A 26,109-nucleotide genomic window follows, 5' to 3' on the forward strand; every position below is an offset into this window, starting at 1 on the left:
GGTAAAGGTCACTGGTTTGAGAGGTGCAGTCAAAGAAACATTGGAGATTTGCTACATTGCATCTTATATTGTAGACAAATTGTGGAGGGAGTTTAAGGCAGTGGATGGGGTTCCAATCAAGCTGATTGGTTTGTGTTGGATGTTGTCAAATTTGAGGTTGTTGGACCTGTGCTTTTATTCCTCCACTGGATGTGGACATTGCTGGCTGTGTTAATATTTGTTGCCTGGCCATTTTTGCCCTTGAGAAGGTGGTGGTGAGCAGGCAAGTGGAGAGTATTCTTTCATACTCCTAACATATGGCTTGCAGGTGAGAGAAAGGCTTTAGAGAGCAAGTAGGACAGTATCTGATCTGCTCTTGCAGCGACAGTATTTACAGCCAGAGCCCATAGCCTTTGCTGTACCTGTGCACACAGCCACTTCTTAATATCATGTGGAGTGAATGCAATTGGCTGCAGACTAGCATGGAGGTGTTCTTAGGAGATGGTTAGGGAGAATTATTCACTTGGCACTTCTGGCCAGAAACGTTTACAAGCTCCTTGTCTTTTGCACTTGTGTTTGGCGCTGCTATCATTGAAGGTGGGAATGTTCACAGAACCTTCTCCCATTAGTTGTGAATGGTAAACTAACAACTGGATATGGCAGAACTGTAGAGCTTTGATTTGTCCTGTCAATTGTGGGATTACCTAGATGTGTAATAATATGCTGCCACATTGCTTAGCATGCATTAAGTTCTGGGTTGTGGCTTCACTTGATCGGCATTTCATTTTCAGATACGCCTGCGCTGCTTCTTGTAAACTCTTCATTGAACCAGGGATGGTCAGTGGTAGAGTGAAGAATATGCCAGGCTGAGGTTAGATTGTGGTGGAATATAATTCTGATGCTATTGGTAGTTTGCAGTGCCTCATGACTCCTCAGTTTTCAGATGCTAGATCTGTTCTGAATCTATCTCATTTAGCATGGTGACAGCACCACACAATGGAGAGTGTCCTCAGTAAGATGGGATTTGGTCTCCACAAGGATGGTGCGACGGTCACTCCTCCCACCACTACCATTAATGGATGCATCTGCAACAGGTAGATTGGTGAATTAGATCAACTAGGTATTTCCTTCACATGGATTAATTCACCAGCTGCTACATGTACAGTCTGGTAGCTAGGTTTTTCAGGACTAGGTTGATGATGATACAATTGAGTTATTCTTGGCGATAAACATTGAAGTTCCTCATCAGCTTGGAGAACAGCAAATTGGGATTTGATGGCGATATTCAAAATTATGAGGGGTCTGGTCAGAGTAGATAGGGAGAAATGTTCCCATTAGTGAAAGGATCTAGAACCAGATTTAAGATGACTGGCAAAAGAAGCACAAGCACCATGAGGAAAAAGTTGTTTTCCCCAGTGAGTGGTTAAGATTTGGAATGTACTGCCTGAGTCTGTGGTGGAGGTAGACCTGAGCATGAATTTCAAAACCAAATTGGATGATTTATCTGAGTAGAAAAGAAAGCAGGGCTCCAAAGAAAAACTGGGAGGGAGCAGGAAGGTGTGGAGAAGGGACTGGATGACATTAATTGCTCTTGCAGAGCCAGCACAGACACAATGAGTCAAGACCTCTTTGTGCTCTAAGCATATAATTCAACCTCAGCCCGGATTTTCCCCAAAAAACCCTAAGTGTCGAATGTGTGTGAAAACTGGAGTAAATCATGCTGTTTTTTTTAGTAGTTTAAAAATGAATCTCCCACTCTGTAAACTGCAGAGTGCCTCAGCGCGAATCACATGAAAAATGAGGGGGCAGGGTCAATTCACACAAAAAAATGAGGGGCGGGGCCTATTCCCACAGGAGAGGCCGGCAGTATAGCGCTGAGCAGGCCACTGCGCATGTGCCGATTACTGGCCCTCCAAGCACGCCCGGGCCCAGCCCCCGCCCACCCTGATCACTGGCCTCCCTCCGTCACTCAGCCCAAATGCACAAAGGTAGCAGGACCCCCTACAGATATCACTCCTGGAGGCCCTGCTCCCATAAGGGCCTGCCCCCTGGCACTTGCCCAGTGGGCAGTGCCAAAGTGCCCTTTGGGCATAGGCATTTTGCCCTTTGGGCAGTGCCAGTTGGCCCAGGCTGGCACTGCCAGGGGGCAGCCCCCCGGCATCAACCCTCTTGGGGGTTGTCTCCCCCTTCATTCCAACAAGGTCAGGCCGCCAGCTTCCCAAAAGTAGCAAGCGACTGTAAACCCTGCTGGAATGAAATACTGCTGGCAGGTGGGGCCGGTGGGGCGGGGAAGAGAGGCACAAGCGGGCCTGGCGACTTCAGTCCAGGGCCCACTAATTATATTTAAGTCAGATTTACATGCTCGTTTGCATGTATAATACAACTCCGTGCCTATTACCGGCATGGAACTGATGTTGCTGGAAAACAGCACCAGAAGAGGCTATCGGGAAGGGACGCCACTTGAATCTTCGGGCCCGCTGCACTAAAAAAAAAAGCTCAGTGCGATGGGAGAATCGCCCCCCTCATCTTTCTTCCAAGTAACGTGATGAACTTCATCCTTGTAATCCACAATAAATTTAATGTAGGGATCAACACCATAACATGCTCGATCATTGCAACATTCACAAACAATGTGGGTTTAAAAAAGGGGTGGGGGAGAAAAGCTTCCAATGGAAAAAGTCTACAACAGTGCTTCCTTAACTATAGATCAGAACTGTAGAAGTGCCATTACAGAATTTGGTATTTGCATTTTTTGGCAGGCTTTGACTTTTACCAATTCTTTCCTTGGCACACCAGCCCACATATCAAGTGTTGCTAAAAGGGCAGTCACGCTACTTGTCTGTGGTTAGCCTTTGGCACCCAAATGAAACTCAGCTGGGTAGTGGTCTCCAAACACTAAAATATACAAAAATCTCCTTTAAAACCTTAAGTTCTCTATAGAGAAGTTGAAAAAAAATTATAAGCTAGGGAATTTGCAATAAACTTGTGGTTGCTGAAATACTTATATAGATTCAAAATTAGAGCAAACCTTAAGATTGATAGTGAATCTGAGTAAGTGCGACCCATAAAGCACTAAATGGTATAACTTCATAATGATTTGAACTAAATAAGATCTACAAAATCAGTGTCTTACACTTCTGGTCAGTCACTGAATTGGTTGCTTGAAGATAAATAAATACAGAAATACACTTTTGTATTTTTATTGATACCCATTTGAGTTTTGACATTAAATATTTTTATATCCAAAGCAGAAGAGTCAGATGCATTGGTGAAGTAGATATAAGTACATGGCACAAAGCAGGGCATCAGCAGTTAATAAATTTATAATGTATGAAAAGAAATTTTTAAAAAGCACTAGTGTGTTCACTATTTCAGAAAGTAGTGAAAAATATCCATGGAATCATTCCTTGATAGACTTCCAAGGATTCAGCAGATCATTGGGAGAAAATAAACATTATGTCAAGGTTTGTTTCACAGTCCGGCTTTTAAAGTTTATCCATCCTGTATGTGGTAATCTCTGCTGTTTTCTGTCCTCCATTTGCACATTTTGGAGCCCCTCTTCCTACCTGGGTTGATTTGTGAAGTAGATTGAATGTTTAATTCACAAATGGAGAGATGAGTTCAAGTCACAAGTAGTCTTAAGTGAAGAGTGTTAACCCAATGCATGTACATAGTATATGGAGCTGGTCATGGATCAGCCATGATCTAATTAAATGTGTAGGTTAGGTTGATTGCTAAATTGTCCTTTAGTGTCAGGGGGATTAGCAGGGTAAATATCTGGGGTTACAGGGGTAGGGACTGGGTGTGATTGTTATTGAAGCAGGCTTGATGGACCAAATGGCCTCCTTCTGTGCTGTAGGGATTCTATGATTTCTCTGAACAGGCTCAAGAAGCTAAATGACCTACTCCTGTGTCTATATTTGCTATCTCAAATGGAAATGCAACTTGGGTAGTAGAAAATCAAGAGGAAAGAGGTAGGGAGGAAATTAATCACCATCACTAGAAAAACCAATGGAACTAAAAGGTAGACTTGATGACTTTCAGCCTAGGGTCTTCAATAGCTGCAGACAGTGGATGCATTGGTTCTAATCTTCCCAAGTTCCCTAGATTCTGAAAAAGTCGCAGCAGAGTGGAAAACTATAAATGTAAAACCAATACTAAAGAAAGGAGGGAGATAAGAAAGCAGGAAACTAGAGGCTAGTTAACTGAACGTCAGTGATTTGGAAAATGCTAAAATCCATTATTGAAGAGGAAGAACATCTTGAAAAACATAAAAATGAGGCAGAGTAAACATGGGTTAAATGAAAAGAGAAAGAGCGTTTGACAAATGTATTAGAATTGAGGGGATATAACAAGCAGGCTGGATACATGGAAACCAATAGATGCAATGTACTTGGATTTCCAAAAGGCATTTGAGAACATGCCATATAAAAGATAACCACACAAGTTAAGAGCTCATGGTGTCGGGGTAGTTTGCAGGATAGAAAATTGGCTAATCAACAGGAGTCAAGATAAATGTGTCATTTTCCAGTTGTAACAAAATTAGTAGAATGTCACAGGAAACAGTGCAGGAACTTGAACTATTTACAACCTATATTAATGCCTTGGAGACAGTGTACTAGGAATGAAAAGTTGAGAAGGATACAAAGTCTATAGCTAGGGTAAGGGAGCAAAATAATTGGCAGATGGAGTGTCAGGTGTGAAAATTTAGAAAAATAGAATATTTAAAAAGAACAGTGGTAGAGGAATCTGTGTCCTCACACATGAATCAAAAAGTTAGCATGCCTATATAGCAAATGAAATAAAAGCCTTTATTACAATGGGAATGATGTACAAGTCTCACTACAACTGTCACATTGGCAAGACTGCACCTAGAGTACTGCAAGCCATGTTGGTCTCCTCAATTAGAGAGGAATATACTTTCATTGGAGGCAGTTAAGGCGGCTCACTAGGTTAATCCCGGCGTTGAAACAGCTGTCTTGTTTGGAAAGGTTGAGCAGGTTGGACTTATACCGATTCAAATTAAGAATGAGCCGTAACCTTATTGAAAACTTAAGATTCCAAAGGGGTTAGGCAAAGTAGATGCTGAATGTTTCTCCTCATCGGGGAAACTAGAACTAGGGGAAAAGTTTTAAAATAAGGTGTTTCCCATTTCAAGCGGTGATGAGGAAGAATATCTTCTCTCTGGCGGTTGTTAATTTTAGGAATTCTCTATTCCAGTGAGCATCGAATGCTGGGCCATTGAATATATTCAAGACCAAGCAAGACAAATTTTGATTGGCAAGCAAGTCCAGGATTATGGATACAGGAGTTAAGTCCACAATCAAATCAGCCAAGATCTTATTGAATGGCAGAGCAGGCACAAGGGGCAAAATGACCTACGCTGGCTCTAATTTATATTCTTATGGTTAAGTCACTAAATAGTAAGGAAATTGGAATAAAAAGCAGCTTGCTATATGAGTCAAGCTTGGTCGGAAAAGATAAATGAGCCTTTTACTAAATCAGAATTGATTCAATCCTTTACGAAGCTCAAGGAGTGGAAGGTGACGCATGTTGGTGATTAAAATAATTTTGCAAGTTCAAAGTAAATTCATCCTCCACAAAAAGGATGCAACACTTCCAACCAGCACCTGGATGGATAAATTATTACAAAAAACAATTTCTCCATCCCCAATCACAACATTGAATAAATTGGGGTATTAATAGATTGTGATTGCTTACTATGGCAAAACCTACTTAGCCCACTAAAAGCTACAGTTTGTAACAGTCTCATTAGATGCACTCTAAAAATGTGCGGATTAGGTTGATTGGCCAATGATAAATCACCCCTTGGTATCAGGGGGTACCACCCACATTGTCTGTACCTTTAAGACCTGGCTGGCTTTAGAGATTCGCATTCTAATTAGTATTCTGTAACTTGATTTCTGTGTCTGTGCACTGTTTGAGAGCAGATATCCACTCCATCTGACGAAGGAGCAGTGCTCCGAAAGCTTATGGTATTTGCTACCAAATAAACCTGTTGGACTTTAACCTGGTGTTGTGAGACTTCTTACTATCAGGGGGATTAGCAGGGTAAATGCGTGGAGTTATGGAGATAGGGTTTGGATGGGATTATTGTTGATGCAGGCTCAATGGGCCAAATGGTCTCCTCCTGCACTGTAGGGATTCTCTATACACCCGGTTAGTAATGTGTGTGTGTGTGTGGCGGTGGAGAAAGGGGAGTAGAATGTCAAGCTATTTCTCTCTCAAAGTCAGTTTTTTTTAAATATAAAAAAGAGGGGAATGAGGGAAAAAGGAAAAAATCTGAATTAAAGTTTCCATTACTTTTCTCCAGTAATTTTACTTTCAAACATTTGAAGTTTCTACAGAATTACATTTGAAGTTTCTACAGAATTACATTTGAAGTTTCTACAGAATTCCATTTGAAGTTTCTACAGAATTCCATTTGAAGTTTCTACAGAATTACATTTGAAGTTTCTACAGAATTAGTAAGTGTTGGGTGTCTGAAAAGCTACAAAACGTGGCATTGATTCAAAGATTCTTCAAACGTTCCTCATTAGTAATGGCTACAAGTTAAATTTTGCATAATGGCACAAATACAACAAGGCAGAAGCAGCTCATCCACAGACATTAATATGGATCATTAAAAGGGTAATCGGGATGCTGTGTATCTCTGGGTACGAATTTACCATCAATCTGTGTTAACAAAAGGAGGAAAAAAGGATTAGTGCAAGAAATATTTTGACATAACAATTGGGTAGATAGTGTACATGGTAAACTGTTTATTATTTTCTGCTGCATTTTAGTGATCAGCACAAGTTAAAAGAGACTCCTAACACACTGCCAATATTAAAATGCTTCAAACAATAGCTGAATTGTCCAAAAGTAGACCGTCATTTATAACTGACGATTGGAAAATTCGAAGCCAGCTCTGAGGAAATCCAAAGAGAAGGACACAGAAATTAGAACAAAAATATACCCAAATAGATGCTGACTCCTCACAGCTTTTTAAGTCTAAATTCAAGTAGGGAGAGAAACTGCACTCATGTACACAATTATATCATGGGAAAGTCTAGGAGGTGAAGAGCTTAAACATTTCCTTATTTTACAGTAAAGGTGGAGCCATTTATTCTGGTCACAGATTTGCAAAGGACAGCAGCTCTAGCTATCTAGCATTTGACTGTGAATTCATGATTGCAATCTTATCAAGATTGAAATTCAATTGCCTTCATCTGTGCAGCTTGTAGGTCATATTTGGCAGACAGATACATAGGATGAGCCAGAGCAGCTGGAATGGACAGAGATTGTGTGTAGGAGACATGGGGAGACCATGCAAACTTACTTTAATTTTTGGAACAATGTAACGCCAGTTTCTGTTGAGACTTCCAATTATTTTCATTTCATCTTCAGTCAGGGTGAAATCAAACACCTAGAAGAGAACAACAATTGCAGCATTCTGAGGATTTTCCAGCGTTGCATATTTAATCATAGAAATCATAGAAACCCTACAGTACAGAAAGAGGCCATTCGGCCCATCGAGTCTGCACCGACCACAATCCCACCCAGGCCCTGCCCCCATATCCCTACATATTTTACCCACTAATCCCTCTAATCTACACATCCCAAGACACTAAGGGGCAATTTTTTAGCATGGCCAATCAACCTACCCGCACATCTTTGGACTGATATTTGGCAGCTTTACTTGTGGATGAAATGACTCAAAAGTAGTAAACTATTGTTAAATGCCGTAGCACTTGCACATTTTGAAGGGATTGGAGGGGGTGGTGAAAAATTATGACCAATTCCTTCCCAACTTGGTTGTTTCCATACTTCATTCAAAAGTGACTTTGGCAGAGAACAAGCAAAAATTGATTGGAACTTCTTTCAGGAAGAGTTGCAACTGAGTGGATCTGGATGTTGTAGTTTTTGTCTGAAGCCTCTCGGAGAAAACCTTGTATCTTTTACAAAGACCATTGGAAGTTTTTAAAATAGAGCTGGGTAAATATTTGACAGATAGAGGAATACAGGGCTATGGGGAAATGGCACCGAGGCTGGCATAGATCAACCATGATTGTATTGAATGGCAGGGTGGGTCTGATGGGCCTACACTTGCTTCTATTTCTTGTGTTTTGTGTATTTGACAATTGGAGTGAGATTAGAAGGAAATATAGAGCAACTGAAAAGGGAGAGACACGGACAGCACAGAATGCAGAATCAAAAGGAAAATGTAACTGCAGCTGGCTAGATGCTGTTAGTAATTAATTTTTATTTTTAGTGTCAAGTCTTGATATAAAATGAGTTTGTGGGAAGAATTTAAGGCAATGTTTTCCTTCCTTTATAGCAGAGGACTCAAAGATATGATGGAGTGCCATATGTAGGGAGAACCGAGGGCTGAAGTCAGAACATTGGATCCCACTTGAACAGGAGACGCAATTTTATGTTTAAGAGTGATTCAAATAAAATCTACCAGCGGAAAGATTATCCAATCAGATTTGACAGCAAGATAGCTGGGAGGATGGGAAATCAACTCAGAATTTTACAAGGAAGCACACCAAGGTGTAATAAATAGTGTTATCATTTTGCATCCAGTTCTGGTGGCCAAGACAGACATTTATTTAAATGCATTTCACATTTGTCATTAACATTTGACATTTACACACTGGTGACAGTGCAGAGAAAAGCCATGAGACTCATCTGCAATGTTTTGGGTTGATGAAAATATGTGGAAACAGTCAAAAAAAGGATACCACAATGGATGGGGTTACTAGGACCTCTCCATATAGCCAAATTAATATGGGTGGAATGGTTTTTCCTATCGCAACTGCATTTTCATAAGATCACATGAATCACAGCATATATTACGAACATGAGATGAGAATCTTTATTTCTACATGTATAGAATCATAGATTCCCTACAGTGCAGAAGGAGGCCCTTTAGCCCATCGAGTCTGCACCGACCACAATCCCATTCAGGCCCTATTCCTGTAACCCCACATATTCACCCTGCTAATCCTTGACCACTAGGGTCAATTTAGCATGGCCAATCAACCTAACACACACATCTTTGGAATGTGGGAAGAAACCTGAGCACCTGGGAGGAAACCTACGCAGACACAGGGAGAACATGCAAACTCCACACAGTGACCCATGCCAGATATCGAACCCGGGTCCCTGGTGCTATGAGGCAGTGGTGCTAACCATTGTGCTACCCGTGTAAAACTAACTTAAATGAACTTCCATCTCTGCTGTTGGCTTTACTAGTTTAGAGGTGCAATAAAAGGAACTACTTTTAACAAGAAGAATCATCCAGGTTACCTGTAGATTTTGTGCAATTCGTCCTGCATTGACGCTCTTGGGAATGGCTACCACCCCACGCTGTACCTGCCACCTGCAAAGGAGAGGCATCTGGATTAAGTTACCTAGAAATCCTAGAGAAAAAGTTCCATTCATTAATTCCAATTCACTCGCCAATGGCAATGAGTGTTCACGGGGCTGTAGCATTTCTACAGCTCAATGAATCAGAACTGAAGAGAATCATTGTCAGATTTGTGACCGTATCCTGGGCGAGGCTGGATGCATGAATAGGATATCTACACAGAGGGATTTGGGTGGGGTCCTAATATATAAATCACAAAAAGCCACCATGCAAGTTCAGCAGGTAACTGGGAAGGCAAATGGAATGCTGATCTTTACTTCAAAAGGTAATGGAGTATAAAAATAGGGAAGACATGCTAAAACTATACAAGGCACCAGTTAGACCATACCTGGAATACTGTGAATAGCTTTGGTCCCCTTATCTAAGGAGAGATGTACTGGAATTGGAGGCAGTCCAGAAAAAGTTCACTAGGTTGATCCCAGTTATGGAGGGATTTTCTTATGCGGTTGGGTCTGTACTCACTGGAGTTTCGAAAAATGAGGCGCAACCTTTTGAGACATTTGGATTCTCAGGGGGTGACAGGGTAGATGCTGAGAGGTTGTTTCCCCTTGTGGGAGAGTTTAAGACCAGAGGGGATAATCTCAGAGTAAGGAGTCATCCATTTAAGACAGAGGAGGAAGAATTTCTTCTCTGTGGTAAAGAATTCCACAGATTCGCTACCCTCAGAACGATAGTGTCTGGTTTAAGTATATTCAAGGCTGAGATAGACAGATTTTTAAATCAGAAAGGCTATGGGGATAAGGCAAGAAAGTGGAGTTGAGATTTATCATATCAAATCAGTCATGATCTTATTGAACGGAAGAGTATATTCAATGGGCCAGATGGCCACCTTCTGCTCATACGTTTTATGGTCAAGGAGCCCCAGCAAAAAACTGAAGTCAATGGGAATCATAGGAAACTTCTTTACTGTTTGGAGTCATATCAAGCATAAAGGAAGATGGCTGTAGTGGTTGGAGGTTAATCATCTCAGTTCCAGGACATCACTGCAAGAGTTCCTTGGGTTAGTGTCCTAGACCCAATCATCTTCATGTGCTTCATCAATGACCTTCCTTCCATCAAAGTCAGAAGTGGGAACGAGCGCTGATGACTGCAATCACAACTCAAATACCAAAGCAGTCCATGTCCAAATGTAGCAAGACCTGGACAATGTTTGACTAGCAAGTGGCAGGTAACATTTGTGCCACACAAGTGCCAGGCAATGATCATCTCCAAGAGAGAATCTAAACATTTACCCATGACATTCAATGGCATTTCCACACTGAACCCCCCACTATCAACATCCTGGGGGTTACCATTGACCAGAAACTGAATTGGACTAGTCATATAAATTCTGTAGCTACAAGAGCAGATCAGAAGCCAGGAATCCTACAGCAAGTAACTCACTGCCCAACTCCCCAAAGCCTGTCTGCCATCTACAAGACACAAATGAGAAGTCTGATGGAATACTCTCCCCTTGCCTGGATAAGTGCAGCTCCAATACTCCAGAAGCTTGATGCCACCCAGCACAAAGAAGCCTATTGATTGGTACCTCATCCACAAGCAAACAAACATTTACTCTTCCCATCACTGACATACAATGGCAGTGTGTACCATCTACAGGATATACTGCAGGAATTCACCGAAGCTCCTTAGTCAGCACATCCATCTGCATCAATTTTGTGACACTGGTTGCCCTTGTGAAGCCCAAGTTCATTAGTTCCATTATGTTATTATTCCATCTGGTGTTCTGCCCACATCCTCCACTTGGTCTTCTGCCCACCTACTCCACTTTTTTCCCCTCTATTATTCCTTCCCGCATTACAATTTCTTAACCCATCACTTCATAATCACATGCCCTAAGCATTCCAACTTCTGTCTGTCCACCACTGGTAACAGTGTGTGTTGTCAACTCCCACCTGTTGTAAGATCCACTCACTTGTACATCTATAAGTCCATTTCATCCTGAGCATCCTTCAAAACACCGACGTTCAAAAGATCTGATTTTTTTCAATGGCTTAACATTCTGCACCATAAGTGACAATAGGAAAGACCATGTTTTAAGAAGCTTAAGCTTATTAACTTTCCTGATCCAAATCCTAAATAGTGCAGTCATTTTCTGTACCTGAGCATAATTTGAGCAGGTGATTTCCCATGTTTATCAGCTAGAGTTTTGATATTTGCATCTTCAAGTAACAATGGTTCATCTGGGTCTTTCCAAAACCGATCAGGGGAACCAAGAGGACTGTATGCAGTCACCACCAATCCATGCTTCTGGCAATGTGCAATCAACTCATTCTGGGCAAGATATGGATGACATTCAACCTAAGGATGTACAGACGAATGTATTTTGAGTTATGCAACATAATCAAGACTTAATCCAAGCTGTCTTTAGATCTAGCAACAAGGCCGAAGTAGAGTAACTTGTAGGAAGCCTTTAACACCAGAAATAATTTTCAGAAAAATCTTATTCCCTTCAAGCACCGTCAAATTACCCAGATTAGTTGGTTTCTATAGTAATCATAAGCGCGTTGGAAGTGAAAGAAATAAAAAAGGTTACATGTGCAAGTACAGATGACAAATAAATGATTTGCATTTAGTCCCAGTTACTACACTTAATTCATTGTGAATGTTGAGAAATGTCAATGTTACATTGCACTATAATCAAGATGTGAAAATATTCTAGAGGACAGCTCAAAATGCCTAGTTTTTGAAAGACAAAAAGATTATATACAAAAGGCAAAATACTAAGGATGCTGTACGTGCGAAATAAAAAAGGTTACTGAACTAAAATGCTTATCACAGATGTTACACAACATGGAGTAATTTGCAGCATTTGTGTGTTTATTACATGGGAATTATTCACTTAATTATACTACAGTAAAAATATCCCAAAAATGTTCTTACTTGTAACACTGCAGGTTTGATAGTAGCCACGGAAATTACATCATCTATCTGTCGACTGTTGAAATTTGAGAGTCCAATGGCTTTCACCAAACCCTTTTTTACTAGCTGCTCCATAACTTTCCAAGTTTTCTTATAATCAACATAATCATACCGTACTGTCTCATCAGGGTTCTTTGGAAAAGGCTCATCACCTCGCCTGTAAACAGCAAAATATTTAAAAAGAACAAATACTGTAGAACACGCAAGATACACAAACCACTGCTTAGAAGTGTTGAGTCTTTTGACGATTAGGATTACCATGCGAACTGATCACAAGCCCCCATTTATGTGGTTTCAGTGATGCAGAACCAACTTTATAATTAGCACCTATACAAGACCTAGGTCTAGGTTTTCAACAGGCCAATGAGCCCACAATAGGACAGCTTCATCAATCTGTATTTTTTACTTCAAGAGCTAAAAGTGCTATAATTTCAACTCATATAAATACCCACTCCCACAACAAACTTGGATAAAGAACAGAAAATGCTGGCAGTGTTCATGACGAGAGAGACAGAGAGCGAGCACGAGAGTTAACGTTTCAGCTCAATGACTGATCGTCGGAACTGGAAAAAGTTACATTTAAAACAGGTTTTTGGCAGGGAATAGAATGGAGATGGTGGAGGGGAAGGAGGCAAAAGGGAATGGTGCAAGAGTAGAGACGAGTAAAGAAACAAATATAGTTAAAAGAGATGCAAATTGCAATGACAGAATCATTACCAACAGTTGCTGTACAAAATGCTGGAAAAACTCAGCAGGTTTGGCACCATCTTTACCGAAAGAGTTAATGCCTCTTCAGAAAGCTCTCTCTCCACAGATGCTGGCAGACCTTCTGATTTTTTCTAGCATTTGTTTTTATTTCAGATTTCCAGTATACACAGCATTTTGCTTTTATTTTGTGAGCAATGGTTATGAGGTTATGATCCGAAATCACTGAACATATTGTTGAGTGCAGAAGTCTATGAAGTGCCATATTGAAATATGAGGTTCTGCTCCTGGAGCTTCATTAGAACACTGCAGGGAGCAACGGAGAGTTTGGAGTAGAATAGAGCATTTAAATGAAAAATGACTGGAAGCTCTGTCATGCTTGCAGACTCAGTGGTGGCTCATCCCACTTGAGATCGGTTTCCCCAGTGTACTGAAGACCATGTTGAGAGCAGTGAACACAGTATATTAAATTGAAAGTAAAAGTAAATTGCTGTTTCACCTGGAAGCAGTGTTTGGAACCCTGGACAATGGGAAGGAAAGTAAAAAAGGGCAGGTGTTGCATATCCAGCATTTGCACACAAAAGCACCAGGGGAGGGACAGGTTGTTGGAGGTGAATGTAGCAAGAATCAGAGTGTTACAGAGGGAACAGTTCTACATGGAAACATAGAAACTAGAAGCAGGAGTGGGCCATTCGGCCCTTCGAGCCTGCTCCGCCATTTATTTTGATCATGGCTGATCATCGAAGTCAATATCCAGATCCCCCCTCCCTTGTCCTCCCATATCCCTTTAGCCCCAAGAGCTATTCTTGAAATCACACAATGTTTTGGCCTCAACCACATTCGGTGGTAGTGAATTCCAGACATTCACCACCCGCTGGGTGAAGAAATTTCCCTTCACCTCAGTTCTAAAAGGTTTACCCCTTATCTTCAAACTATGACCCCTAGTTCTGGACTCCCCCACCATTGGGAACATTCTTTCTGAATCTACCCTTTCTAACCCTGTTAGAATTTTATAAGTCTCTATGAGATCCCTCTCACTCTTCTAAACTCCAGTGAATATAAATCTAATCGACTTGATCTATTGGATTATTAAAAGGGGAGGGGAGGGTCAGTAGTGGTGTCACTCAGGAGATGGTGGAAATGGAAAAGGAGGATGGGTTGTTGAATGTGGAAGGCAAGGGCAAAAATACAGGAGATGACAAACATAATTGAGGGCCCTGGTAACTACAGTGGAGGGGAAACAGTTGAGAAAATAAACATATTGGAAGGGTCATCCATCTGAAACAAACTCTGTTTCTCTGTTGACTTGCTGAGTATTTCCAGCATTTTCTGCTCAATGACATATTGGAAGCATTGATTTGGAAAATAACTGTCAGAACAGACCAGATCAGACCAAGAAGAAACTGGGAGAATGGAAGAGATTTCTTATAGGAAAGGGGGCTAAGAGAAAGCATAATAATGGTAAACTGTGGGCTTAGTAGATATTAACCATGCCTTACTCAAAAGCATGAGGCCAGTGAATCAGGTACAAATCCAGGTAAGTGAGCTTCAGGTCTTCCAGTGATTTGCGACAGGAAGCTTCCACATCTTCAGGATGATGCTTAGTGTTCCACAACTTGGAGGTCACAAAAAGCTCTTCACGCTTTACTATCTACAAAATAAAAAAAATGTATATATAAAAATTACATTCTTTTACATAGCACAAATAATATGAAATTACATTCCTTTACATAACTAAGTACAATATGCTTACATGGATCAGTAGTAGCATTGTGTACCATCTGCAAGATACACTGCAGGAACTTACCAAGGCCCCATAGACAGCACTTTCCAAACACGCAACCACTCCCATCTAGAAGGACAAGGGCAGCAGATACATGGGAACACCACCACCTACAAGTTCCCTTCCAAGCGACTCACCACTTGGAAATATACTGCCGTTCCTTCACTGTCACAGAATCAAAATCCTGGAACTCCCAAAGACAGCGCACCACCACCTTCTGAAGGGCAATTAGGGATGGGCAATAAATGCTAGCCTAGCCGGTGACACCCAGATCCCATTAATGAATAAAAAGCTAGTTGATTTTCTCTAAATTTGATCAGCAGCCATTTAAAAATTCATTAGTAAAGTAATATAACCAGGAAACCCAAATACAAACTCAATCCACACAGGCATTTGAACTGCAACTCCCTCGAAACAATCCTCACCAATTTACTTGTGTAATGTTTTATGAGTATCCCGATTGGGCTGCCAGTATATTTGTTGCTCCAGCATAAAAACAATTTGAACCATCACAAGTTGGCCTGCAGGACCTAACAAATTTTAAAATAAGCTTCATGCTGAAGTGAACTGAAATTTCTAACTTTGTTTTATTTATAAACTTACAAAAATGCAAGCACGTATAATGATTATGTTTGTAAAGCTTAATACATGTCACAAAGAAATTGGCATGTCAGTCAGGCATAATTCAAAAAAAGGTTCTTAATAAATTACAGAAAGCATCTGGGCACTGACTGATTTAAAAATAAATTGCTGCCAAATACTTTTAGAGAAGCTGTGGCGTATATAGGGACAATATACTTGAAACATACAGGAGGAAAACAAAATGGCTGCGCATCAGTCAGATCTCGACTGAGACTTTGCTGTGCTGAACGATTCTGACTCACTTTTTGTTCTGTGTTTGAAGCTGTTCAACCCTTCAATTGAATAAAATTAATGAAGCTTACAAGGAAGTCTGAAGATTATAAGGAAGCATAAGTTTGTAGGCAATATGTAGATCGTTAAAATTTGGATCTGCAGTTCACAATAGAAATACAATTCCATAAATGATCATGACTATAAATCTGATCAGTGTAACTCAACTGTTAATCAGTAATGCACTGCAAGTTTCTAACTTATACCATCAGCACTAGCCAGAAGGTGGCTGAAAAACCAGGGCTAAAGATAGCTTGTGTTCCCCAAAAGTAGGAACCAGCACACCAGAGATAACAGGCAAGTGTTTTGATGCAGAAGTTAAACTCAGACGGAATTAAAAAATGCTACATATTTTTAATGTTAAGGTTTTTGAAAGATATATGTTTAAACTGGATGAAAATGACTGTTGTTACTTTATTATATAACCTGAACAAGCCCTGGCCAGTTCACTTGCTGCGAAAGAGAGGGAGCTAAACCCCAATAGCTTGTCCCAGCACCCCACTAGAGGTCGCAACCCACAATTTAGGAACCCCCCGCCATAAACAAATGCAGACTTAAAAGGTTATTTAAATTCTTATATCATACCTTATCACCACCAACGTACTCCTGAAAGGCCTCTCCAATGCTAGCTTCATTGTTGTACACTGCAGCACAGTCTATGTGACGATACCCAATTTTCAAAGCATTCCAGATAGCTGCTTTTACCTGAGCAAAAAGAGCAAGCATCATATATTGTCCAAAAGAGCAATTTATGCTTTCCAGCACAAAAAATTCTATTGGGGAAGAATTGCTGTGTGATAAACAGTTTCATCTCAACTGTGCCATTATTCATAGTGAGGGGAGTGCAGGAGCAGGGATATCTTGCTGCAATTATACAGGGCCTTGCTGAGGCCACACCTGGAGCAGTATGTGCAGTCTGGTCTTCTTATCTGAAGAAGGATGTTCTTGCTCTGGAGGGAGTGCAGAGAAGGGTTCAATTTCCTCAGAGAAATTACATGGTTAGCACAGCATCTTTTCATCTCTGCACACCCACAACTCAGACTGATAATATCAAATGTATACTTCCTTGTAACTGAAGGAACAAGTCAATGAAATACATTTGGGTAGTCTTGACATTTCTAGTAGAAATATCTAACTTCATATACAAATGTCATAAGAAGTTAGGGAAAAATTATAATATTACTCCTGCAGTGGGAATACCGGCCTGAAATTTAGCATAAAGCTATGTTTCTCAGAAGAATAGATGGAGCCTTAATCTGAACATAGCTGTGCTATAGCTAACCTGTTTGGATACTTAACCCAATAGCAGCAAAGTGGAAAAATATTCTGCGCTCAATGCTAAGCACTCCTTTAAATGCACGTAATGCACTAAAATGGGAAAACCACCAAGTATGCATCACTCTCACAGATTTAAGAACATAAGAAATAGGAGCAGGAGTAGGCCATCTAGCCCCTCGAGCATGCCTCGCCATTCAATAAGATCATGGCTGATCTGATAGTGGTTTAGTTCCACTTACCCGCCCGCTCCCCATAACCTTTAATTCCCTTATTGATCAGAAATCTGTGACTTAAACATATTTAACGAGGTAGCCTCCACTGCTTCAACGGGCAGAGAATTCCAGAGATTCACTATCCTGAGAGAAGAAGTTACTCCTCAGCTCTGTTCTAAACTGACTCCCCCTTATTTTGAGGCTGTGTCCTCTAGTTCTTGTTTCCTTTCTAAGTGGAAAGAATCTCTCTGCCTCTACCCTGTCTAGCCCCTTCATTATCTTATATGTCTCTATAAGATCTCCCCTCAGCCTTCTAAACTCCAACGAGTACAGGCCCAATCTACTCAATCTCTCCTCATAAGCTAACCCCCTCATCTCCAGTATCAACTGGTGAACCTTCTCTGTACTCCCTCCAAGGCCAATATATCCTTCCGCGAATAAGGGGACCAAAATTGCACACAGTACTCTAGTTGCGCCCTCACCAGTACCTTGTACAATTGCAGCAAGACCTCCCTGCTTTTATACTCCATCCCCTTCGCGATAAAGGCCAACATTCCATTTGCCTTCTTGATCACCTGTTGCACCTGCAAACTGAGTTTCTGCGATTCATGCACAAGGACCCCCAGGTCCCTCTGCACAGCAGCATGTTGTAATTTTTCACCGTTTAAATAATAGTCCATTTTACTATTATTCCTTCCAAAGTGGATAACCTCACACTTGTCAACGTTATACTCCATCTGCCAGATCCTCGCCCACTCACTTAGCCTATCCAAATCTCTCTGCAGACTTTCCGCATCCTCTACGCAATTTGCTTTCCCACTCATCTTTGTGTCATCCGCATTTGCTTCAGTTTCAACTATACTCCTTCACCATTAAATGATTTGTTAATTCTTCACTAACATACTCAACACTGGCTATTGACGTAACAAATAATTTATCAGTTTAAAGAGTTAACATTTTAAAATTAATCTTTAACGCCTGGCGTCACAAGGATCGCCAAGAGGGCAAGATCATAGCTATGTCTGTCGTAAACTGGGCAGCCTTGCTAATTTCCTTTCTCTGTATTTGTTGATTTACCAGTATATCATCTCTGCTGCTGTATAATGAGAAAGGCTGCAAGATCTATTGACATCGCAACACTAGAGACAGTGTGCAGAAACACAATGACAGACAGCAATATCCTGCCCAGATTAAGGAACTGGTTCTCTGGAACACACGACACAGGGATTAAGAATCCCATCTACCAATTTAGCTAACCGGACTGGGGAATTTCCTGCACACCGGCATTTGTTCTTCTTGGGTCTTGTACTTAGTTATTCAGCAGGACGGGGGTTGGGGGGGGTGGGGGTGTTTGTATTATGGGGTCAGGATTGCTGAGCAGCTGTCTGGAACTAGAATCAAGAGAGAGTGAGGCAAAATATAAAATCGAAAGACGGCAACAAGCAGACCAGATAGGAAAGGGCAATAATATCAGCAGTGGGAGAAACTGTGCAGGCACCAGTAGCTGCAACACTGGCCAAAGCTGCATCTGCAATAGTTCCTGGCACCTGGCCAATTGGGGTTAGTGTCTAAATCTTGTTGAAATGAGCAAATTTAAAATTGCAGATTACCAAACAATGGCTCGAGTAGGAAATGAAAATTGCCATACTAATGGACAGTGTGTGTTTTTCATAGCTTGGCGCTGAAACACATTGTTGAGGCACTGTGGACAGACATTTACTCTATTACTAACCCAGGAGGGCTCCTGAATGGGAACAATTTAGAGAGAGGACAAAAGAGACAGAAGATCATTTGTTCAACTAGCCTGTGTCACCTGAAGGAGTGAGTAAGATCATTGGCACATCTGCAAATTGAAAATTTCTGAAAACAAAAATCAAACACAAGTTAGCCTGTACCTTTACAGTACTGGTCAGCCACTATATGGTGATCAGACTTTCAAAAAAGTTCATTTTTTTCCCAGTCACATCAGGTCTATCATCTTCTTTCTTCTCCTTAAAGAAAATATCCTGAGTATGTATATCATTCATTTTCCTGCAGCTATACTGGAAAGATGGTATTCCAAACTCCTATTGCTTTTTTGGGAGCTGTGGGCAAGAAACAGTGTTCTTAACTATCATTTAGCACAATTTATACTGAATTTAGGAGAAAGAGGAAGGACAAAGACTAAAAGCAATCAACTTGTGAAAACACAATAGATCACACAGCAGAAAAATACATTAAATAGTGATTTACTTCAACTTCAATCTTCTCAGCAGCCTATCACTTGCCAAATATAGGCAAAGAAAAAGTCATCTTGATATAACAAATAAGATTATTTGTTAAAAGATTGATGCCAATGTGCATTTAAATGCATCTAAACTGGTTGATTTACTGTGAAATGAATGTCACAGGAAGAATTAGCAGACACAATTAAATTGTCTTAGGAGATAAAAATCAATGACAGTGCCTTTTCAACCAAAATAAGTGGGTTTTTTTAAAAACCAATTCTGATCTACAGCTTGACAGAATGAAGAGATAAAGGCCTAAAAGTTTAACTTTTATGAAGTTTTCTGTTTCAGCTTCTGAAAACGGGCTGAACTACTACACTTGGACACATTTTCATCATTTAAAATGCTAGACGTGGAATCATGATATTGAAGGAATGGTAACACAGTTCCAAGTTCGTATGGGGTGTGGCTTGGAGGGGATCTTGCAGCTGGTGGTGTTCTCACACATTTGCTGCACTTGTCTTTTAGATAGTAAAAGGTTGCAGGTTTGGAAAAAGCTGTCAAAGGTGGCTTGGTGAGTTGCAGTACTGCATCTCCTGGATGGCATACACTACTGCTATGGCATGCTGGTGATGAAAGGAGGGAACGTTTAAAGTGGTGGATGGAGTGATCAAACAGACTGACTTGTCCTGGATGCTGCCGAGCTGGAGTGTTTCTGGAGCCACACCCATATAGGCAAATGAAGAGTATTCCATCATATTCTTGACTCGTGCCTTTTAGCTGGTAGACAGACTCTGGGAGTCAAATGGCAAGTTACTTGCCGCAGAATTCCTAGCCTCCGATCTGCTCCTGTAGCCACGGTTTTTGTACAGCTGGTCCAGTTTTGCCTAACACTAGCCCCCAAGATGTAGCCAGATTCAGCAACATAGTTGAATATTAGAGGCAGACGGTTAGATTCTTTGTTGGAGTTTGGCATTGCCTTGCATTTGTATGGTGATTGTTAGTTGCCACTTAGCAGAACAAGCCTAAATCTTTGTCAGGTCATGATGCATATGGACACGGACTGCTTCAGCACTGGAGCCGTCACAAATGGTACTGAACATAGTACAATCATCATCAGGGAACATTCCCAATTCTACCCTGAAGAGAAGGTAATTGAAGAAAGAGTTGGGCCTAGGATACTATCTCAAGGAACTCTTGAAGTAATGTCCTGGGGCCAAGACGATTGGCATCTAAAAGTACAAACATTTTCCTTTGTACTACCTGTGACTAACCAGGAGAGATCCTCTGCCACATCCGATTCTCATTGAATCCAATGTTGCTGAAGCTCCTGGGTGCCGCACTCAATCAAGTGCCGCCTTGATGTCAAGGGCAGTCGCTCTCACTTCACCACTCGAATTCAGCTCTTTTGTTCTTGTTTGGATCAAGGCCGCAATGGGGTCTGGAGCCAAGTAGTCCTAATGGAACCCAAACTGAGTAGGTTATATTTTTCACTCTTTCATGGGAACTGGATGCCACTGGCTAGGCCAGCATTTATATTGCCCATCCGTAATTGCCCTTAACACCACCTTCTTGAACCGCTGCAGTCCATGCACCCATAATACTGTCACGAAGGAGTCCCAGGAATTTGACCCAGCAACAGTAAAGGAGCATCAATATATTTCCAAGACAGGAGGGGAACATGCAGGTGGTGATGCTTCCATGCATCTGCTGCTCTTGTCCTTCTAGAAGGCAGAGGTCACAGGTTCAGAAGGTGCTGTCAAAAGAGCCTTGGTGACTTGATGCAGTGCATCTTGTAGCTGGTACATACCACTGCCACTAAGCATCAGTGGAGGGAATGAGTGTTTAGATCTTGGATGGTGTGACAGTCAAGCAGGCTGCTTTGCCTGGATGGTGTCAAACATCTGGACTGTTGTTGGAGCTGCACTTGAATATCAAGGGGAGATTGTTGGACTCTCGTTGTTGAAGATGGTCATTGTCTGGTACTTGTGTGGTGTGAATGTTACTTGGTACTTAGTGACACTGCTGTCTCTCAATGCCAGGGACCCAGGTTCAATTCCCAGCTTGGGTCACTGTCTGTGCGGAGTCTGCACATTCTCCCTGTGTCTGCATGGAATTCCTCCTACAAACCGAAAGACGTGCTGGTTAGGTGCATTGGCCATGCTAAATACTTCAGTGTACCCAAACAGGCACCAGAGTGTGAGGATTAGGGGATTTTCACAGTATCTTCATGGCAGTGTTAATGTAAGCCTACGTGTGACACTAATAAATAAACTTTAAATATATTAGCCTGAGCCTGGATGTTATCTTGCTATGAATGGATGGTATCTGGGGAATTGTCAATGGTACTGAACATTGTATAATCACCAGCCAGCAAACATTTCCAATTTTGACCTGATGGAGGGAAGGTGAAGCAGCTGAAGGTGGTTGGGCCTAGGACACTGATCTGACCCATTGGTTGTGTTCCAATGTTTGGCACGCATGTAGTCCTGTTTGTAGCTTCACCAAGTTGCCAACTCATTTTTTGGCATGTGCTATATTTTGATAATTAAAAAGAGAATCGCTTTCTAACAAGACATTTTGAAATACATACAAGCTCTCCTGGCAGCTAAGCAAATTTACTGAGTGAGTAGATGAGCTGTAGTTTACAGTCGAGGAAGGTCCCCAGGTTCTAATACCAGTACTGATCTTGGCCATCATGCCATTAGAGACAACTAGGAAGATGCTTTGCTCGTCTTTTAAGCAGTATCAGTTTTGTTTTTCTAATAAATTGATTGCTCTGATTTGTACGGCAGCAGACTTGTACGTTATTTTCTCCCCCAACACCTTTGATGTATTTGATCTGTTAACATGGACAAAGATCATTCCAAAATGCGCCAGTCTGTGCCATAATTAATTGGAAATGCCAAGTAGCAATTAACTCGCACAAAACCTGAACTTTGACTGCATTAAATTCATGAACTTTATGTGAACGGTGAAAAATTGATATTCAAAAGTCTGCATTGAGAACTGTGGGGGAACAGAGAATGCAAGTTGAAGGATTTGTTTTGAAAATGTTCACAAAACAGCCAGCAGTTCAGAGCAGACATTGTACAAGTCTTTGTTGTTCTACATTTGATTTGATAAACATATGTAGCAAATCAACTTGGAGTCTACAAATAGCTCAAGGGTAGCATCGATATTTATATCAAATAGTATTGTGCAGAGGGCACTGATGCAATTGCTGAGAACCTACAAAGTACAAGATCACTGTAGGATAAAAATCAATAAGTCGACAGTTCCAGGTCATCAGGAACACGATGCCTGTTTAAGGGGAATGGAACAAGACAGGAAAGAAAGAGTAGACAAGATAGGAGAACGAGTGCGTCATTAAAATACCCTAAAATGGTTTCCATTCATCATACAGGTAGACTTGCTGGAAATGTGCTTTTGTGGATCACAGGAGGGGATGGGACAAGTCTCAGCTGTTACACACTAATTCTTAAGCTTGCCAACATCTATCTTGAATGCTCATTATCAACTTGGTTCAATGAGTGGGCGCCCCGAGTCTCGCACAGAATCAATATCATTAGGAGAGAAGGAAGTGGGAAGGTGTTGGGGGAGAAAATAATGTACAAGTCTGCTGCCATACAAATCAGAGCAATCAATTTATTAGAAAAACAAAACTGATACTGCTTAAAAGAAAGGCCATTAACTTTTGTTAGTGTGAACGTGGTCATGTTACCTCATCAGGCGGATTCTTCCATGTTCCCAACCCAATGAGGGGCATTTTCTGTCCAGTATTGAGCACAACATAATCAGAAGTGGCCATTTTAACCTAAAGAAACAAAATGAACTTTTGTAAAAACACTCAAGACATGAACACATCATGACCATTTGTTCAAATCTTTGAACTTCATATTTCAAGGATACCTATCTATTTCCTTGACAGATACCTAAACAAACTGACTCAACTAGCAGGTGTGCGTGCTCACATGTTGAGGAGCTGGACAGAAAACGGAGGCCCTGTCTGTATCTTGGGAGTCTCTACTTGACAAAAGCCAACTTAAACAATGTAATTCATCATCCCCAATGTGCCAATTTAGCCTTTAGCTGACTGAGAACAACAGTAGTTGAGGACCAGGATCTCAAACCCAAGACTAATGTCATCGTCTACTGGGCAGCAATGATGTCCAGGCTTTTATGTACGTGGAGTGATTTGAATGATTTGCAGCGGTTTCTCTTTTAAGATACCAACATAATAAACTAACTCAAATTAACTAAAGGACAAATTAAAAGGGGCAGCTCCCCCCTCAAAACAAAGCCGCCTTTTGCAGATCCTCCAAATTCAGTGGCAAGATAGGTTCAAAGGCAATGTCTTCTCTCAAGCTAACTTTTCTAGCTTGAAGGCACTGATCATTAAAAAAACTCCACAGGGTGGGTCATGTCAGGTATACAAATGACATCAGACTCCTAAAATTCTCTCTGCAGATTTCGGTTGCAGCAGGAGATTCCCAGGAGGACATTGGAAACACTTGAACATCCCTGAAGAGGTCAGATGTACCCGCCGGTTCATAGGGAGACATGGCTTGTGATCGACCTAAATGAAGGCAACTCATTTGGGAAGGCACTGACCACATTAAGACCACAAAATAGGCTTTAACATTTTCACAAGTAATATAATGAATACAAATACGTGAATTTACGCAGAATGCCAATGTTAAAAGGAAAAGTTTATTTCTACTTCTCATTACCTTTATGAAAACCACAGTTTGCGAGCTGTTGTCAATATACCTATTCTCCCCTTTGACGGGGGAGCACTGACTGGTGGCGATTTTAACCTGAGGATCACCACACCTCAGGAGAGAGGCGAGATTGAGAAGGCAGGGCCTTTATGAATAACCTCAGCCAGTTCAGGAATTGAACCTACTTTATTGGTGTCACTCCGCATCACGAACCAGCTGTCTAGCTAACTGACTCCCTGTGCTGCATGTTGTGCCCCTTTATGTCCCAAGGGGATTGCCAGTAAATCCACAATACTGATCTTTGTCATATCAGCTATTTAAAATGTAATTTATAGTTTCCATCGAATACAATTTGGCTGCGAATTCATGCTTTCTCAATGTTAATTTGACTGTTAAATTATTATAAAAAAGTGAAATCTTGTCCATCGGTATTTTTTCCCCTCAGGAAGTTTGGTTATTTATTGGTCTCCACGGAGATCATAATTTGCATTAGCCTTAAGAGCAAGAATAAAATCTTTTGCACGCTGCCCCTTCAAAACTAAATCATACTATTTGTCCAATTCAGGACATTTTCAACTCTCTTGCAAATGTACAGAATTGCAAAGCAGATCCAGGAAGACAGAGGTCTGAAAAGAAAAGATCAGCAGATTTCAGATTTATTTTCTGCAATGGTGGACTTACTAGCACATTATTAATAAACTGCTTGCTGCAATTATCACATAACACCATTCTTTGGAAACATGAAAGAGGAACAATCATAAATATTTAGGTCCCCACTTAGCTGTTTAAAAAGAAACAGCAATGTTGTTAATTTCATTGTGAAAGATATTTATCAAACGATACTAATGAGCTCAACAAAATGGTTGTACTGAATGGAAACGAGATGGGGGAAAATGATAAAAATGCATGTTTGGGACTGCACTACAGGAAAACATAGAACATCTATAGCGTTATCAAAATTTAATTAAAAAGCTGGATGAACACAATACAACAATTTTCACAACGTAATATAGCTTAATTTTTGTCTGACTACATATGTAATACTCTTTGCAATATTGTGAGGTGGAGATGCCAGCATTGGACTGGAGTGGGCACAATATGTCTCACAGCACCAGGTTACAGTGCAACAGGTTTCAGCAGGTGATTCCAAATAAACCTGTTGGACTTTAACCAGATGCTGAGACTTCTTCGGAATATCATTCCAGATTAAAATGTGCTGCATGCATGTAAATTGCCAGGGTTAATTTGAGACAGTAAAAGATCATGAAAAAAATCACTTCACACTAAGCAATTTCCACTGAAAACAGTGACAGCCAAGAACTTACATGGAAGTTTATTTTAAAGCTAACACTATATCAATAACGAAGCAGTACCGTAACGGGTAGTTTGAAGAAAATGCTGCTAACTCCGATGCAAATGCACTTGATCTGAATGAATCCCAAATTGTAAGATACACGTAGTTACCGAGACAAAGTGCCTACCCCACCCCACCCCACCCCCAAAAAATACCTGCTTATCAACGTTGGCCAAGCTGATGTTGTTTTCCCGTTCCAGCAATATCACTGTAACTTCCACCAGCAACAACCTGCTGCTTCCAGCAGCTCAATGAACCGTCCAGGTTCTCCAGTCACGCGGCTAACGTGCTGCTTCCGGGAAGGTGCGTCATATGTCACCGAACGTCAATTGCCAGACAGAGAATTATTTAAAAGTCGGTTCTTTAAAATAATTTCAGAAGAGTTACAATTTTAAAAAAAATATTCACCTGACGATAAACACCGCGAAGAGACACCAAATATCTCATGCCCACTCATGCCAACCATCACATCCGGGTGCAGATGGTGACGCATGCGCACAAGTCGCCCGTTGAGCGATAGCCCAAGACGGTTGTCAACAGGAAGGCGCATATCGGGGAAGCGGCTGTGCCCGTTGCGCGTGCGCGGATCGGGGAAGG

General features: G+C 41.1%; 1 protein-coding gene across 4 annotated transcripts; it reads right to left on the reverse strand.

The window, feature by feature from the left end:
- Positions 1 to 3,163: 3,163 nt before the first annotated feature.
- Positions 3,164 to 25,990, reverse strand: akr1a1b (aldo-keto reductase family 1, member A1b (aldehyde reductase)). 4 transcript variants are annotated; one of them, XM_078218636.1, is made up of 10 exons: positions 25,921 to 25,989; positions 25,668 to 25,801; positions 23,159 to 23,251; positions 16,323 to 16,442; positions 14,542 to 14,693; positions 12,299 to 12,494; positions 11,517 to 11,716; positions 9,295 to 9,367; positions 7,322 to 7,408; positions 3,164 to 6,675 (listed from the first exon to the last, which is right to left on the reverse strand). In XM_078218636.1, exons 3-10 carry the CDS (start codon positions 23,243 to 23,245, stop codon positions 6,610 to 6,612), a joined length of 981 nt encoding a protein of 326 aa, XP_078074762.1. In that variant the 5' UTR covers positions 23,246 to 23,251; positions 25,668 to 25,801; positions 25,921 to 25,989; the 3' UTR covers positions 3,164 to 6,609. The 4 variants fall into 4 exon arrangements, with proteins under 4 accessions (XP_078074762.1, XP_078074761.1, XP_078074764.1 ...); XM_078218635.1 differs by lacking the exon at positions 25,668 to 25,801 and having other exon boundaries at positions 25,921 to 25,990; XM_078218638.1 differs by lacking the exon at positions 25,921 to 25,989 and having other exon boundaries at positions 25,484 to 25,782.
- Positions 25,991 to 26,109: the final 119 nt, after the last annotated feature.

This window comes from Mustelus asterias, chromosome 8 (genome assembly GCF_964213995.1).
Source record: "Mustelus asterias chromosome 8, sMusAst1.hap1.1, whole genome shotgun sequence".
Classification (NCBI taxonomy): Eukaryota; Metazoa; Chordata; class Chondrichthyes; order Carcharhiniformes; family Triakidae; genus Mustelus; species Mustelus asterias.